The sequence below is a fragment of the Crotalus tigris genome, unplaced genomic scaffold, assembly GCF_016545835.1.
Source record: "Crotalus tigris isolate CLP2741 ecotype Arizona unplaced genomic scaffold, ASM1654583v1 scf7180000024506.7606697, whole genome shotgun sequence".
NCBI lineage: Eukaryota > Metazoa > Chordata > Lepidosauria > Squamata > Viperidae > Crotalus > Crotalus tigris.
Genome location: NW_024100678.1, coordinates 2,665,244 through 2,683,896, shown reverse-complemented (window position 1 = coordinate 2,683,896; position 18,653 = coordinate 2,665,244). Strand labels below are relative to the sequence as shown.

General features: G+C 39.6%; 1 protein-coding gene across 3 annotated transcripts in view; it reads left to right on the top strand.

Annotated features, from left to right (window-relative positions):
- The window catches only part of PLA2G6 (phospholipase A2 group VI), a 30,309-nt gene that overhangs the window by 2,380 nt on the left and 9,276 nt on the right, over window positions 1–18,653 (top strand). For 2 of the 3 annotated variants that reach the window (XM_039333548.1, XM_039333549.1), the window contains exons 2-9: window positions 1,803–2,050; window positions 2,753–2,968; window positions 5,115–5,298; window positions 7,245–7,432; window positions 11,249–11,345; window positions 16,309–16,491; window positions 17,367–17,475; window positions 17,887–18,024. In XM_039333548.1, the coding sequence (XP_039189482.1) occupies window positions 1,842–2,050; window positions 2,753–2,968; window positions 5,115–5,298; window positions 7,245–7,432; window positions 11,249–11,345; window positions 16,309–16,491; window positions 17,367–17,475; window positions 17,887–18,024 (1,324 nt within the window). In that variant the 5' untranslated portion in view covers window positions 1,803–1,841. The remainder of the gene's footprint in view (window positions 1–1,802; window positions 2,051–2,752; window positions 2,969–5,114; window positions 5,299–7,244; window positions 7,433–11,248; window positions 11,346–16,308; window positions 16,492–17,366; window positions 17,476–17,886; window positions 18,025–18,653) is intronic. The other variant, XM_039333550.1, reaches the window with a different exon arrangement.

The following is an 18,653-nucleotide window of genomic DNA, read 5'->3' as shown; positions in this document are numbered from 1 at the left end:
TAGTATGCTGTCTAGATTTGCCATAGCTTTCCTCCCCAGGAAAGCTATGGCAAATTTCTTGGTTGCAGTCCCCATCTGAGGTGATCTTTGAGCCCAGAAAAATAAAATCTGTCACTACCTCCATTTCTTCCCCATCTATTTGCCAGGAATTGAGAGGGCCGGATGCCATGATTTTGGTTTTCTTAATGTTGAGTTTCAAGCCAACTTTTGCACTCTCCTTCTTCACCCGCATCAAGAGGCTCTTTAGTTCCTCTTCACTTTCTGCCATTAGAGTGGTATCATCTGCATATCTTAGGTTGTTGATATTTCTCCCGGCAATCTTAATTCCAACTTTTGATTCATCTAGCCCTGCCTTTCTCATGATGTGCTCTGCATATAAGTTAAATAGGCAGGGCGACAGTATACAGCCTTGCCGGACTCCTTTTCCAATTTTGAACCAATCAGTGGTTCCGTGTCCAGTTCTCACTGTTGCTTCTTGACCCGCATATAGGTTTCTCAAGAGACAAATAAGGAAATGTATTAATATATAATTAATTTAAATCAAAATTGTTTGCCATTTTTTCTTATAAAAAAATTACCCTGAAAACAAATAGAAGAAAGCAGAACATAATTATACAAACATTAACTACAGCAACCCAAACTATTTTTAACATTGCTTCAAATAGCATATAATCTGCCAGAATGTTTTTGGTTCAAAATTTACTTTAAGAAAAGACTCAAATTATGTCTCTTAAACAATATTTATAAAGAAGAATCTACTGCATATTAACTGTTTTGTCTTAATGAAGAACTCTGCCATGCCCCAAAATGCACTGATTTCACCAAAAGGTCACTGCACTGGAGATTAATTTTGTGGAGAGCTGCTCCCATGGAAGTGAAAAAGGAAGATCTTCACCAGCTGAATGGTAGAATGATTCCGCAGAGTATAGTGCAGGGAGAACAGACATGTTTTCTACTAACTAAATCCTCCAGAGCTAAAACAGGGCTCCAAAATATCAGTACTAATATTTTCATTGCAAATAGTGCAATAAATCACTATTTATTGCAAATAGTGCAATAAATAAATAATCTATCCAATGTGGTTTGAATTACAAATTACTTAATATTTTCTGTATTAAAATTAAATTAATGTATTAACATCTCTTAGAAGGAGTTTGCCTTTGGAACCAAACTCTTAGGTCTATGAAGGATGCAAGGATATTAAGTAAAGTTTCCTTTTTAATTAAATTCTATTCAATGTAGACTTGTAATATGGAAATAGGCTGCACAAGCCAAACTGTCTTGTTCATTTACGAAGACTGGTCATAAAAGACCATTTTTCAGCCTGTTGATCTCTGGTCCTCTTGTTTTGGCTACTTAGTTGCTTCAGCATTGGATGAATTTCATAGTAGATATTTCTAACCAGAGTCTGCTTGTTTATTTGCTTTTTTTTTATTTAATAACTCAAGGTGGCAAACACACCCAGTATTCCTTTTTCTCCTATTTCCACCACCACCACAACCTTGTGGGGTGAGTTGGGCTAAAAGAGAGTGACTGACCCAAAGTCACTCAGCTGGCTTTCTTGCCTAAGGTAAGACTAGAACTTATAGTTTTCTGGCTTCTAGCCTGGTGACTTAACCACTAAACCAGTTTGAGTTCCCCAATCCAGTGAACATAAGTAGTGGGCTCCATACAAGTAAGGCTGATCCATCTTACACCATTACACACTGCAGTAACTGATGGAGAGATTAATGGTTATGCTAGATCAGAGTTAGTGAATGTCCTTGATATTGTGGGAATAAAGAATTTTTCTTTGTTGCCAGAGTATTGAAAGAAGATTGTTCAGGACATATTTTTGAGGCATGCAGTTCTTTGAACGACTTGTCCATACTCTGAACAATGTCACTCACTTGTTCACAAACCCTCATCGGGTAAAGGAAGTATCCCTGACAGAATATACTTCTCGGAACATCGTTAAACAAGAAGATAGGTTAGTCTTGTATGAAAACAGTTCAGCTCGATCCTGGGATTGTCTGCTTATTCACCCTCAGAATCAAAGTTCTGCCTTAAGGTAGGTAACAGATTTTTTGTTTTATTATTTATTTATTTATTAATTATCTTTTATCTATTCATATGGGAGGTTGATAACAGAGAAATGCAAAAGAAGATGTGAATGATGGCTTGGAAGGCATGTAGAGGAACAGAAATATGCTTTTTGTTTCTGGTTGCTGTAGGTGAGTGAGGGAATTGGCTTCATATCTGACACAGAAACAAAAGACTGGATTTGTTCTTAACTGCTTGATAAAAGGTGGTTTGTTCTTTGCAAAATGACAAAGAAATTAAAACGTGCTTCAGCACTACTAGTTTCTTGGTGAGATACTGCACAATTTTGCAACCCAGTAAATTTTTGATTATGTACATAGCTGGCAGGTAATGAGAGAACATAATATTTTTCCTCTGCTTTAGTAAAGGCTACAGGTTTTGAAAGAATAAAGAAAATATTTGAATTTCCTGTTGCCATGCAATTTTTTCTTTACATTTGTGAATTATTTGGCTTCCTTGTTTCATATTTTTTATGCATATACTTAGCTCTTTTTAATAAAGTTTATATGGAACGGCTTTTGAAATCGATTGTGAGGTGCCTCAGTTTCTGTTCTCTCAAATTTCAAGATTTGGGGTGATTTTTGTGGCAGTTGCATTGACTTCCAGTTTATTTACAGCCATAGAAAGGTTATAAAAGGTTATAAAAGTTCTAAAACCTTTTCCTTTGTAGGCTTTTTCAAGTTGACAGTGAACCAAGTGCACGTGAATATTTTGATTTGTATGCAAAGCAGTTGCGTCCCTTCTATGAGAGCTATCATGATCCTTTGCCTCTGGAAACTTTGCAACAGCTGACCGACTGTTTGCGAAGTCACCCCAGCTGGTCACTAGCACACATAGCTGTAGAGTCTGGACTTCTGGGAAGCTTCCGACACAATCTCATTCTGAGGTATGATGTGGGATAGGCCTTTTGTACCAAATAGTTTGACATGGGCACAAACTCCCCAACCATCATAGGTGGAGTAATCAAATCTGAGCCGACCAATAACAAGAGATCTTGGAGTCATGGTTTATAACTTGGTGATAATGTCAATGAGCACACAACTACAGGTCGTCCTCGACTTATAAACCACAATTGAGCCCAACATTTCTGTTGCTAAACGAGACATTTGTTAAGTGAATTTTGCCCCATTTTATGACCTTTCTTGCCACAATTGTCAAGTGAATCACTGAAGTTGTTAAGTTAGTGAAATGGTTGTTAAGTGAATCTGGCTTCCCCGTTGACTTTGCTTGTTAGGGGTTGCAAAAGAGATTATATGATCCCGGGACACTGTAACAGTCATAAATATGAATCAGTTGCCAAGTGTCTGGATTTTGATCACGTGACCATGGAGATGCTGCAGAGGATTTAAGTGTGAAAAATGGTCATAAGTCACTTTTTTCATTGCTGTTATAACTTTGAACAGTATTGAGAAAACAAAGATAATCAGATTGGAATGATTGGTAAGGGAACTGAAAATAAAACATTCAATATATAAATTGAATGTTAGTAGAACAATTAATCAGTGGAACAACCTACCTCCAGAAGTTGTGAATGCTCCAACACTGGAAGTTTTTAAGAAGAGACTGGACAGCCATTTGTCTGAAATGCCATAGGGTTTCCTGTCTGAGCAGGGGGTTGGACTAGATGACCTCCAACATCCCTTCCAACTTTTGTTGTTGTTGTTCTGCAAAAAAAGAAAAAAGAACTAAAATACAAGTACTTAGAGCAGCTTCTCTGTAAGAAAAAGCCACAGTATTTGATTTTTTTTCCTACTTAAGCAAAGATGGGTCAGAAGAGTCCTGATAGAATTGTATAAAACTGTGCTTGGACAAAGAAATGTTTTTCTCTCTCCCTTTTAACCTTAAAAGTCAGGTTCACCCATTAAGCTAAATATATAGAGATTCAAGCCTAATAAAAAGTATTGTGAATTGACTTAACGTATAATTAAAATGTGGAATTTGCTGCCATGAGATGTACTGTTGGCCAACAATTCAGATGGTTTTAAAAAGGAAGGGAAGAGTCAAGAATGGGATTCCAGTGATTACAGTAGTAGGTTTGATGGCTATTTACTATCTTCATAACCACCCATAGCCAGTGTGGTTACTGTTAGTGCCAACTGCTAAGAAACAATAGTGAAAAAGGCTTCCGTCCTCCTGTGCACATCTTGTTAACTTCCTGAATGCATATGGTTAGACAGCATGTGACAGAGAATGCTGGACTGGATGGATTATTGGCTTGATCCAGTAGACTCCTTCTTTGGCTCATCTATGGTATGGATCTGGTTGGCTGTGATGTATTAAACCAGAGGTCTTCAAACTTGGCCCTTTTATGACTCATGGACTTCAATTCCCAGAATTCCTCAGCCAGTGTTCCTGGCTGAGGAATTCTGGGAGTTAAAGTCCATGAATCATAAAAGGGCCGAGTTTGAAGACCCCTGTATTAAACAGTAATTTAGCATGAAATGTGAACCCAGTTATGAGCTGATTTAAGGCCGACTTTAACTTTATTTTATTTTATTTTATTTAAAACCTAGCAACTTGTCTGTTTGAGCTAATAACCTAATACTTTACACTGATTTATTAAAACAGTACATTATTGTATTATTGGAATACAAATCAGAATGATTATAGAACACAATTGAAAAGATCTAAAAAATTGCTTAGAAAAACCACAAATTTCCAATTTTTGACCTATTTCAGATTATTCAGAAATCTACCAGTACATAACAATGTATCTTCCATTCATGGGTGGTTCAAGATACTTCAGCAGTAAAGATCCAGAGTCTGTTGTGTTTTAGCTCTTAAGTAAAAAAACTATAATTTTTAAAGGATTTCTTTTATCATATTGAAAATGGTAGTGGAAACACAAATGCTTTACAAATGTTCAGCAATTTATTTGCAATTATGACCTGAATCACAATAAATAGAAGAAGCAGCAAGATTGAAAAAAAATCAGATAATGCCACAACTTTTGAAAAAAAAAAATCTTTGGGTAGGCTGGCTGGTTTTGTACATAAGACTGCATACATAGCATTACTCTTTCTTTGTTTTAGCTGCATAAATAGCAACAGTTCTGACAATGAATGCACCCCACTTCACTTAGCCTGCCAAAAAGGTGATTTTGAATGTCTGAAGGAGCTGATGGAGGAGTGCCATGCCCGTGTTGATCTTACAGACAGAAATGGAGAAACTGTCTTCCATTATGCTGTTCGAGGGAGCAACCCAAAGATTATAGAGGTGAGAGTTTAAGGAGTCTCCCACTAGCAGGAGGAAATCATAAGGTAGAATGAAATGGTGTAAGTCTAAGGAAGGGCGGAATGGAGTTTTGCAAATGTGGAAGAGATGAAGAGTTGCTCGACTCTTCTTCCCAGTGAAGCTTGCTTGTGATTCAGTAAAGTGCAACAGAACTGCAAACTGTGAGATGTATGATCCTGTTCTTGTCTTGAATTGTTTTACACAGGGGGAGTGAAATTGTTGGGGGGGGGGGGAAATGAATGACCATGAGGGAAGGAAATGCTTGCCTTTTCCTAGCCTATCTGAAGTGCAGGGAAAGCAGAAGTTTGCATCTATGCATCTTATTTATATATGCACTCCTCTATATATGTGCACATATATGCACTATATAGGGAAACTGTTTAATGCTTGTCTCACCTATGCGATGTATTCTCCTGTCCATCAATTCTGTTTTCAAATATTCCCCATCCCCAAATTCCCACAATGGGTTTGAGGGTCTGTTTGCAGAAATTCGAACACTGTCAATTTGAACACTGAAGAAAAGTAAGTAGTAACTTTTGTGGATGATGGGAAGAATTTGATTATTTGCAATGTAGTTTTTTTTCTTTTTGGATATAACATGAATTATTATATCTTTGATATGGTTCAAAAAAGGTTCATTTAAAACTAAAGTGCTTAAAATCAGATATTAAAATATATTTAAACCAAAGTTGTCCGTCAATATTTGCAATCACAAAAAAATCTTTACAAGTAGCAAGACAGAATAAATGAAAATTAAATTTATTTTCAAAATTAATTTATTTGCAGATGAAGTACTAGTAATACTTCTATAATATTATACTTTAAGAGACTTTCCTATTTTTAATGGATAATGGAATACACAATAAAAAGATTTATTTAGCACTAGCTGTACCCAGCCACGCATTGCTGTGGCTCAGTCTAGTTAAATGGAAAAGAAAGAAAAGAGAAAGCGCACGTTTGTAATATGTTTAATTTCACAATGCTTGTGGGTATACAATATTTTTTGTTGTTCCATTGTCTGTGCAGATATAGAGATTGTCTGGTTTGCTGGTGCTGTTTTTCAAAAAAAGGATGTTTTTACCTGTCACAGGAATGACATCTATAAGTGTGATATCTAGTAGGTATATAAAAACACACACTTATTCGAATGCAACGTTGTGTCAAAATTTCAAAGCAATCGGTGAAGAACTTTCGGAGATTTAAGATTTTGAACAAAATCATCTGTATAATTTTGAATTACTCTATGAAGGGATTTATAGTATATATAGATTAATGGATAAAAAATGAACATGAAAAGGACAATAATGCTCTACATCAGTGGTTCTCAACCTGTGGGTCGGGACCCCATTTGGGGTCGAACGACCATTTCACGGGGGTCGCCAAACAACGCATTACGCCATTTTTTTCCCCTTTTCCTTAGCTGTGCTACTCCCTTTTATTCTATTGGCTTTTGAAAGACTCTCTTGAATAGAGTCTAACTCTATTGACTTTCAAAAGCCAATAGGAATTGTCCAGACTGTCTCTGCCCTGCTGAGCCCGCCAAAAGTCCCATTCTGCAAACGGTGCTGTACCAGTTGAGTAGTCCTCGACTTACAACCGGTTGGGGGTCGCAGCATTAAAAAGGTTGAGAACCACTGCTCTACATAGATAAGAAGAATTTATTACCAGACTCTTTCAAGAACTATAAACACAGCAGTGTATGTTACTGTAAAGAGTCCATATTAGTTGATTTGTGTCTCTTAAAAATCATCAACATCCTTATCAAGATAAATGATTCTCTTCTGTATATATTTCAAGAGGTTTGAAATGATTCTGAGTAATGCTAAAGCATTCCCTTAAGTAAAAGTAAAATGTTGACTGGGAAATTGGGGAGAACACATCTGGAAAGAGGAGTTGAAAGTCACAAGTGAACTTGTTTAATTGTTCAGCTCCTAGGCAAGAAAGCAACTGTTGCTTTGGACCATCTGAATAATGAGGGGCAGAGTCCATTGCACCTGGCCTGCCAGCTGGGCAAAGAAGATGCAGTCTACTCTCTTCTAAAGGTTCATGCCAAGTGCAATAACTTGGGAGCTCTGGGCTATCCCATCCACATTGCTATGAAGCATTCTCAGAAAAGGTAACTTTGCTAGCTTTGTTGGGATCAGAATATAAACACTTCTGTAAATAGATATATATGTTAGCCAACTGTAATAAATATGCACTTGTTCCCCTTTATGTTAAGGTCAGACATGGTATATCTGTAGTCAAGTAATGTAAGTTATTTATGTGATATTCCTTCCAGATCATGCATATCTGGATATTTTTTGAAGCTGATCTTTATTAGAATCCCCAATGTAGACTGCATATTGAACAAATGGTGATTTCAAATATCATTTATATAGATAATTCCCGAGTTATGAGCATTCACTTAATGCTCGTTTGAAGATATGTGATGAGCGCCTCCTAGTGTTTACGAGCAAGTCCTGAAGTTATGAATATTGCAGCAACATGGTAGTCATTCGCCCTTAAGAGCAACCTGAGTGGCACTGCAACATTCACCCTGTTTCCTTCTCCCTCCCTTCCCCCCACTCCTCACAACTGCTTTCCCCTCCCTTCCTGCCACACCGGATTCATTTATCTTACAAATATCCTCTCTGCTGCAGTTTCTTTCCCTTTGAAGGAGAGGAGAGTCGGCTTGGAAGTGTTTTTTTGCATTGAGAATGGAAGTTTCTGGAGTCTTTGATCTCAAGTGAATGTTTGAAGTTGTGCCAAATCACGGACCTCAGAGACTTTCATTCTCTATGCAAAAGGTGCCTGTCTCCTGCTCCTGCCCCCAACTCCTTTCTGTCTGACAGCAAGCCTGAAGCTTTCAACTGAGGGAGAAGGCCAGGCTCCTCGCACCCGTGCCCAGCCCGCCAGAGCTTGCTGCGCTGGGGCAGAAAGTGACCCCATTGTCCCTGGAGCCTTCCTCCAAGCATGCCTTTCAAGGCTTGGATCAGGCTCTTGGAAGCTCCGTTCTAGGCAGCAGCAGCTTGGAGCAGTCCTCTGAGGGCTGGATCCAGCCTCCATAGGCATGCAGAAGTCTCACCCAACCTCCGTTCCTGGCGCAAACAGCTGCTGCCACCCAGAATGGAACTTCCGAGGGCCTGATCCAAGCCTCGGAAGCGTTTTCCTAACTGTTTGCTCCAGGAACGGAGGTTGGGGGGGACTGCTGCATGCCTCCAGAGGCTAGATCTAGCCCTTGGAGGACTGCTCCAAGCTGCTGCTGCTTGGAACGGAGTTTCCAAGGGCCTGATCCAAGCCTCGGAGGGGTTTTCCTAGCCATTTGCGCCAGGAACAGAGGTTGGGGGCGACTTCTGCATGCCTCCGGAGGCTTGGATCAGGTCCTTGGAAACTCTGTTCCAGGCAGCAGCAGCTTGGAAATCCCCCCCCCCGATCTGGGATCTGGAGACATTTCCAGGCTGTTGCGGCCCGGATCTGAGGCCGGGAGAGACTTTCGCGACGTCCCTGTGTCCCGATCCAGGCTCCTAAGGAGTTTTGTAGGCCGCTGCGGCTCGGATCTGAGGCCGGGGAATGTTTCCGTGACCACCCCGCAACCCAGTCGGGTCTGGAAAAGACCTTTAGAGCCTGGATTGGGCTGTGGGGGGTGTGAAAGTTTCTCCTGGCCTCAGATCCAGGCCACAGCAGCCTGGAAAAGGCCTCCGGAGCCTGGATCAGGCTGCAGGGGGGTTGCAAAAGCTTCCCCGGCTTCAGATCCGAGCTGCAGTGGCCTGGAAAAGGCCTCTGGATCCGGGCGGCAGCAGGAACTGTGACAGAAAAGAGACAGATCTTTTCCAGGTGAGTCTGGTGCGGCAGGAAGGGAGGGGGAAGCATGTGGTATCTTACTGTGTCGGGGAGGTCTTGGGGGCCTGTTTCAGCACTAGGCCCTCCATGCCTTTCCCCACCCTGAGATACCGCATGTTTATTTAATGAGCCATGTGTGTTTTAACAAGCAAGAGAGTAATCTCGCTAAAGGAACAAGATTCACTCTACGAGTTTTCGAGTTACGAGTGGAATGGGAAGGCTCCATTACACTCGTAACTCAAGGACAACCTATACTTAGTCATTATGTATCTGGCTGGTCGCTCAGCAGACAGCCACTTAAATATGAGCCAACAGTGTGCTGCAGCTTCCACAAAAGCCAATGCAGTCCTAGGTTGTATCAACAGGATAGTATCGTGATCACGTGAAGTGTTAGTACAGTTTTATACTGCACTGGTAAGACCACACATGGAATACTGTGTCCAGTTTTGGTCAGCATGGTACAGAAAAGATGTTGAGACTCTAGAAAGATTGCTGAGAAGAGCAACAAAGATGATAGGAGACTGGAGGATAAAATGTACAATCAATGGTTGCAGAAGCTGGGTATGTCTAGTCTAATGAAGAGAAGGATTAGGGATGACTTGATAATAGTTTTCCAATATTTGAGGGGCTGCCACAAAGACAAGAAGTAAAGGATGAAAACTTACAGAAGAGAGATCCAACGTAGAGTTAAGGAGAAATTTCCTGACAGTGAGAACAATTAATCAGTGGAATGGCTTCCCTCTAGAAGTTATGGAAGATCCATGACTGGAGGTTTTTAAGAAGAGATTGAACAAATGAAATGGTATAGGGTCTCCTGTTTGAGCAGGGCGTTGAATTAGAAGATCTCCAAGGTCTCTTCCAATCTTGTTATACATTTACCTTCAGTTTCCATCAACTAAGACCTTAGAAAAGAAATGCCATGCTAAAAACAAGGAACAGAGGATTGCTCCATAGGTCCTGAAGAAAGAAAAAAATATCCCCCCTTCCCACTCAATGAAAATGGAAATAAAATGTATGGCTACTTTCCTTCCCCACCTCCAAATCCATGTTTTTATTTCCTGCTGAGAGCATTTCTCTAAACCTCGAGTGATTCATGTGAAAGCTTCAAAACCATCCAGCCACCCTTTCTGTTGAAATATTTGGTAAACCCAACTGAAATCATAAAGGCAAGATGCAGAGTGAGATAAGAGTTACAAATGGGGAAATGAGCTGTCTACAAACTCAGCAGAGGGACACCCTTGCCTAGAAAACAGATTTTCTCTAGTTTCAAAGAAAAGGAAAAATCCAAAGTTCTTCAGTCAGACCAAAGTCATGCATGCTTCCAAAAAGGATTTCAAACTGGGGAAAGTTCTTGCATGGAAGTGTCCTCAAAGTACACATCTTTCACTCTCACAAAACTGGCAGTAATTTGCTTGTTTGAATTAAAAGCGGAACTTTGTAGGATGCTGATCTTATACCCATTTTTCTACTTCTAAATGTGGCTGCAAAGTAGCTGAACAGTCAAGAGTCCTGGGAGTGTCCCTTCACAATTAAATAGGTGGGGAAATGCCATTGTTGCCTTAAAAGACCGTTGTATAACATGCCAGCTTGGGGGGGGGGGAGAGGGGAAAGAGATGTGCCAAATCCACTTATTGTTCATAGCCCCATTGGATGGATTACAGGAGTATGTATGTGTTAGTGGAAAGTATTGCCTCCATAGGAAAAATACTGAAGGTTTTAACAAAACTCTTTTAAGATGGTCAATGGGCTCCAGGAGATTGTGGCAGAAAGCTGACTAAAGCAATGAAGCTCCACAGTCAAGATAACAGTGCAGCAGATAGTATAGGAAGGCAGAGAGGACAAGAGGGGACTCATGAATGAGTGTAAGTGATAATGCAATGAAGTCAGAGGATATGATCATTCAAAGGCGTGGTATTTCAAAGTTGCTTAATTATATTTGGCTTTACTGCATTCCCAATAGGAATCCTAGGGCTTTTAATATACTTTATGTGCTTGATACTGGAGCTTTGAAAAGTAATTTCCATTCATACTAAAAATGCAACTATTTATAAAGCTGACCAGGACATCTTTATGGCATCTTTTGTTTATTTCTCCTTCCTTTTTCTTCCAGATGTGCAGAAATTCTTCTTGATAAAGAAATAAACCAGATTCAGTTTCTGGATCCACGATATGGTGCTACACCCCTTCATTGGGCCAAAATTGCAGAGGTGAAAAAGTACAATCTCATTAGAGATGATAAATCATTTGTTTTTAATTTTGCTTTTACTACCTGGGAGCCATTCTCCTGGGAATAATTCTTTCCCCCGGTCCATTGTTAACATTTCACTATGTATGATCTTGCTGGGTTCTGGGTTGTTAATATTTGTGTAGAACCAGGAGACCTAGAAATATTCTTCTGCTGTTGTGTAAAAATTATGGAGAAACAGCATTAGTTGTATTCCACCTTCAAGAATCCTACTTTCAAAGTACCAAATTGAATATAGAATAATTTGCAGCATGCTTGCTTCAGCCAAAAATCTTACTTATTAGACAAAATGAATACCCAAGAATGATAACTTAAGAGAAGACTGTAGGACACTAGGTTAAGAAAGTTTTAAAAATGTGGCTATATTTTTCTCACAGAAGAAAATGAAAAATATTTGCACATATAAAAGTGCAATTTTATTCAAGTGTCCCATCTCCTTATAAAAACAAAGGAGTGATTGATTTGTTTACCCTTGTAAGTCTTCTGATTCTGATATGACTCACTCCTCTTCTTGGGGTAAATTTGTGGACTTTTCAAAAATAATGGATCCTAAAATTGGGCAAAATTGATATCTAAACCAAGCCTTTGAATTACTGAAAAATGTGTCTCCTATGATATAGCTATATCCTTGATTTCACATCTCAAGTAAGAAAGATTGAGTGCCTAGGTTGCTCCAAACCACTTTGTTGTTGTTGTTGTTGTTGTTAATTGCGAAGTATCTGACCCATCGCGACCCCATGGACAACGTTCCTTCAGGCCTTCCTGTCCTCTACCATCTTCTGGAGTCCATTTAAGCTCACGCCTACTGCTTCAGTGACTCAATCCAGCCACCTCATTCTCTGTCGTCCCTTTCTTCTATTGCCCCCAATCTTTTCCAGCATTAAGTTCTTCTCCAATGAGTCCTTCCTTCTCATTAGGTGGCCAAAGTACTTGAGTTTCAACTTCAGGATCTGGCCTTCTAAAGAGCAGTCAGGGTTGATCTCCTCTAGTACTGACCGATTTGATTGTCTTGCAGCTCCAAACCACTAAAGAGGCTTATTTACTTGTGGGATGAACAAGATTGGAGTGTCATAGGGCTGTTATGCTAGTTACTTTTCCTCTTTTATAATTTCAACCAGCTCTATATGCTAGAACAGCGGTTCTCAACCTGTGGGTCGCGACCCCATTTGGGGTCGAACGACCATTTCACGGGGGTCACCAAACAACACAGTCCGCCATTTTTTCCCCTTTTCCTTAGCTGTGCTACTCCCTTTTATTCTATTGGCTTTTGAAAGCCAATAGAATAGACTCTCTTGAATAGAGTCTAATTCTATTGGCTTTCAAAAGTCAATAGGAATTGTCCAGGCTGTCTTTGCCCTGCTGAGCCCGGCAAAAGCCCCAGTCTGCAAACGGTGCTGCAAGTTGTCTGCAGCGAAGGCGAGCTGTCTGGAAGTTTCCACCCCTCCCTGCTGAGCAACTACTAAAAATGTAATTAAAAGAGGGCCAGGGGTGGGAGGCTGGCGCGCATGGGGCCTGGCGGGTGCCTTACCTCCCTTGGGCTGGGCCAGCTGGTGGCCCAGCCAGTGGTCGACCTGCGCCGTCGCTGCCCCTTGCCAATTATGCCTCAGCCGACGCAGGGGGCGGCACCATGCATGCGTGGCACTCCCGGGCAGGGAAAGTCCTTGACTTACGACCGGTTGGGTAGTCCTCGACTTACGACCAGTTGGGTAGTCCTTGACTTACGACTGGTTGGGGTCGCGGCATTAAAAAGGTTGAGAACCACTGTGTTAGAAAGTTCATCACATTAAGAGCTGTGATAGGGCAGCGATTAGAATGCAGTATTGCAGGCTGATTTTGCTGATTACGAGCAGTTTGATTCACACCGGCTCAAGGTTGACTCAGCCTTCCGAGGTCGGTAAAATGAAGACCCAGATTGTTGGGGGCAATATGCTGACTTTGTAAAACCCCTTACAGATGGCTGTAAAGCACCATGAAGTGGTATATAAGTGCTATTGCTATTGGTACTAAGGAACTTTATATTGGCAGAAAATACAGAGTTTACTTCTCTGAGGATTTGGAACATGCTAAAACTTGTTATATAACTGAAATAGATGGAAGATGAAAATATATCTGCTAGAAAATCTCTGAGTGACATAAAATCCATAGTGTGGACCCCCGATTCCAGATTATTTAATTAAAGCAGTAACAAAATAAATTATCTATGCAATTGTATTGCTGAAACACAGGTGAATGATCAGAAAAATTGAAAGTGGATTTTTGTTTTGAAGTATGGTGAATTTTGTTTAATTCTGGCAACCAAGACGAAATCCAAGGCATAGGATTCATTAAATGTATGTCTTTTGTGCCATAATTCAGTAGGCTAATATCAGAATGCTGATTAAAACAACAACATTAAAATCCCTAGCTGTGACTTCCGGTTCCGGTTCGCAGCGTCACTAGTCGCACGGGGAGACTTCTCTCCTCATCGACTAGGTTTCCCTCCGTCGGTGGACCCTTATATGGGTCCAAAGTCACCCTGGAGGGTGCGACTTCCGTCGAGGAGGCTGCTGTCCATCTGCGGAGGAGCGGCGGCTCCAGCTTTCTGGATGAATCTCCGAGGGCTGACAGAGAAGAAGATCGGCCACTAAAATGGCCGATCGCCCTGCTGCTTCAGACTGTAAGTCAGACAACATCTAAGCTTTGAGTGCCCCCATGGTAAATCCAGGTGAGAATTTTTTCTTATTTTTCTCTCTTTTCCGCCTTTTTTCGTTTGTGTACCTGTAAGAGCTTTTGAAATTATTTTCCTAGCTTGGAAAGGCGGCTTCTGCTTTCTTTGGGAAGAAAGGCATTTTACAAACACTGAAAGGCTATATTTTACTTTTATTTGGACATTAAAAAAGAAAAAAGAAGGAAAAGGTTTTCTCCTTTCTTTTTAAGAATTTTACTATTTCTATTTCTTAACTCACTGAGGGCATCTAGTGGCGAAAATTTAATATTGCAACTTTGCTTATTTTTCTGTTGAATTTCAAAACACTAACGATAAGCTGTGCACCTGTGAAGCTGTGGGGGTGGATGTTTTTACATTAAACAAAGCCTCTACAAAAAAGAAAAAGAGATTTCCTTTTAAGCATTAATATTAAAATGGAGAAACCTCAGATACAACTGAACTGTGCACTTATATTGGAAAAGATTTATGAGGCCACTGCAGAAATTTGTGCTACATTTAAAAACTGTACTTTAGAATTAAGATTCAGAGATTCTACTACATTTGCTCAAACTGATGTCCAGGTTACAACTGATCATGGCATAAATCAAAATGTACCAGAAGAGGAATTTACAGAGATAGAAGTGGAATTTATTTCATCTGACAATCCTTTCTTCAGCAACTTAGAGAACCAGAAGAAGCAAAGACTAAGACCTCAAAATACAAAGCAACCACACTTCAAGGAGAACAGAAAAAGAAGTTTACTGCAGAGGAAGGGATTTATATTTTCTCAAAGATTACTACAAGTAACAAGAATTGATCTATTGGTTGAAAGGGAAAAAAGATGTTTACTGCAGAGGAAGGGACGTACATTTTCTCAAAGATTACTACAAGCATCAAGAATGGATTTACTGGTTGAAAGGGAAGCGCTTTTATGGAAGCCCATGTGGCATAGAAAGAAACCCAGAATTAGACTGAAAAAGAAATTTAAAAATGTTTAATGGAGCAAAAGGCAATGTTGATTTTCTGGATTGTTTTAAGGATAATGATCTAGAGCTAGAACTAAGAAAAATGCAATTATATACATGCGTGTTTAAATTAGTAAGTGTTTAAATTGATTAGGTGATTTTTGTGTATAATAATATGATCTGATAAGGTATGATAATTAATTGGATGGAATTTGAAGTTTGTGTAATGAATTGAAAGGAATTAAGGTTTAACATTATTGTTTTTTTCTTTTTTCTTTTCGCTTAATTAAGTCAGTTATAACTATATACATATGTGTTTAAATTAGTTAGATGGTTTTTTTGTTGTATGGAATGGTTTGGATAAAAGAATCTTGGCTCTATGGATTTTATTAAGGATTGGCTCTATGGATTGTATTATGTATGTTTTTTACCTTGTTTGTTTACCCAAACACCACGGTGTGTCTAAAGTACTTTTTGTTAAAATTAAAAAAACCAATAAAATATATTTTTTTTAAAAAATCCCTAACTGCGAAAAGTTAATTTGGTTGTCGAAGGGATAAGAGCAGTGTCTTTAGTTCTTGTTGTCAGAAAGCGACACAAATAAAAAAGATTGGCCCTCTGTGAGAATATTTTAGAAAAGTGTTGTTATGGTCAACTCTGTTTTCCATTTTTATGCACTAAACCAGGGGTCTTCAAACTTGGCCCTTTTATGACTTGTGGACTTCAACTCCCAGAATTCCTCATCCAGGCAAGCTGGCTGAGGAATTCTGGGACTTGTAGTCCAGAAGTCATAAAAGGGCCAAGTTTGAAGACCCTGCACGAAACACTATAAAACAAAGTATGAGAGGAAAAATCATTGTAACCTTCAAAAAAATGTATTTTGTAAATTGACTGAAATACATTTTGAGGTGCCTTCTTGTTAAGTAAATAAGTCTAGATAGTAGCTGCCTTGTTCAAATGTTGATCACGTGACTGCAGAGGAGCTGCAACAACCAAAACTTTGGGGACCAGGCACAACTACCATTTGTTTAGTGCAGCTATAATTTTCAATGGTTGGTGAACGAATGGTCATAACTCGAGGACTACCTGGACAAGTGAATGATTTGGTAACTAAAAAATACAATTTTCTTTTTAAAAAAGAGCTACACATATTTAAAAGGACTGATGACGCAACCTCTGTCCCATCAGGAAAAATATCACAGGAAAAACTCTTGGAAGGAGAGAAGGGCACATGCTGCAATTCCTATTTGTCATTTCTCCCTTCATGACTCTAGATAACCCGGATGCTTATTGAGTATGGCTGTGAAGTGAATGCCCTCAGTTCATCAGGAGAATCAGCCCTTCATATTGCTGTGCGACGTGGGCGTTTGGACTGCACAATGGTGTTGTTGACACACGGAGCCATGCCAAACACTAAAGAGAAGAATGGCAACACACCACTTCATCTGGCCATGCAGGTGGGCCTTTCATCATTTGGATATTTTTCTAGCAGATGGGAAATTGAGAGAGGTGCTTTCTTTCTAAAATGCAGAGAGCAGAGGCTGAGCACAAGGTATTTCTGGAAGACTTTTGCAGCAAAACTACCTGAATTTCTCGCTCCCATTTTTCTAGCAATAGGACTAACAATGTGCCCTCCCTGACTTTAACAAAGAAAGTTTGCTTTGCATGTGTGAAAGAAAAACTAAATTATATTCTGATATTTCAAATCTATCTTTGGTTTCAAGCACCTTTAAACCTGTCTGTATGTCTTTTGTACCAATTTCCAGTTGGTAGAGTTCAGTGTTTTTGTAAAAAAAAAATATATATATATATAGAGAGAGAGAGACAACAAATGTAGGCTATGCTCATCTCTGCAATGAGCATACTTTCTACATTTATCTTGATACATCAATCACTCGAACCAATATGCTTTTATATTTATTTATCTCATCACCGCCATTCTTATCTAGATAAACCAGCTATTCGATCAAAAGAAGGTTGGAGATCCCAATCTGTTTGAGATAGATAAGCCAATTGGCAGTTTGTATGGTGGAAAATCTATATCTAGGCCTCTCCACTTTATTGGGCTTCTGGAGCTTCATAAAAGATCTCATCATTCAAGAGGGTTTTTGAGGATGTGGAAGTTTAGCGTACCCTTGAGGAATGGCATTGCAAACTTTTAACCCAAAGTTTGATATTCTTTAACCAGCTTTAGACCTACAGGAAACCTAGTGGCCTAGAAACACAAAAAGATGGTAAACTGGGTGAGCATTTCAACATAGACTAGAAAACAATGGATGGAGAGGATTAGGACAATTATGTTTCCATTAACAAGTTCCTTTCTTCCCAATAGCAAGATCATATAGAAATGATCAAGGCCCTTATTGTGTTTGGAGCAGATGTGGATATCCCCAATGATTTAGGGGAGACACCTGGATTGGTGGCAGCCAGGACAAGCAAAGGTAGGAAGAACATTTGGATAAAAGTAGGGTGGTGGGAGGGTTGACCTTGGTCTACCCAACTGGATTTGGTTAACATTGTGAACAGAATCCATGTGTATTTAAGCCATGGATCTTGGGATTTAGGGCATAGATCAGTACTTCCTAGTGAAGGTCTACTATGGAATGGAGATTTAGAATCATAGATAAATAACCAACAATAGAGGGGAGCATTAAGCACTAGGCTCTATAGCTACCTCATAAAAATTGCTCTCCATTGCCCTTGGCAAGCATATTCACCTGTCTTTCAGATACAAGCTCTTCCTGGGTACAAGAAATAGGGTGGCTCAGAGCTTGCAGTAGTGACTGATTTTTTTTATTTATTTTAATAATTTTCTGTTTAAATGCATGTTATTCCCACCTCACTTATGCAAGGTGCCAACCGGAAGGTTCTTTTAGATCTGCTGAAAGTTATAGGGATTGAGCGCTTCCTTCCACCTGGCACATCTGCCTCATCAACATCCACTTCCACCCTCCCAGAAAGATCATCAGCCCCACGGAGTTCTGGCTTAGGTAACCTACCACCTAGCTCTGTGTGCCTTTCTTTCCTTTCACTCTCTTGGACCACTTCACACCTTAAGATTTCCAACATGGTATTGCACTTTGAATGTCTGAGAATGCTTATGTGTAAATGAATGCCAGTGTACACATCCAGGTTGCCATCATAATCATTTCGGTTGATTACAGATTTCCAGTAGTATGTGGATGTGCTAGAAAAGTGATCATGGCATTGGAGCAATCAGGACAACCAATCTTGTGACTGCTTACCATGTTCTATAGTAATTCATCCTATTATACCCCCAATGTTTTTTCCTTCACTTTTCCTTCATATTCTTACAGCTATAATAATATCTATTTTAAAAGAGATAGATTAATAAATAGCTCTTTTGCTAGCCGATAGGGTTACTATATTCAGGATAGACAAAGCTCTTATAAGCATTGCATACACGGAAAGTGATTTGGCAGGTATGATTTACTGTCGCTGATTATGGTGACTCTGGAAAGGCATGCCTATCACATCATTTCCTTCTGGGCAATGCCTTGAGAAATAGAAACTCCAGATTCTATCGAATCTGGGTACTACAGTGACCGAGAAAATACATCTTAAACTCTCAGTTCTAACCCGTGCCTGCTGTGTCCTG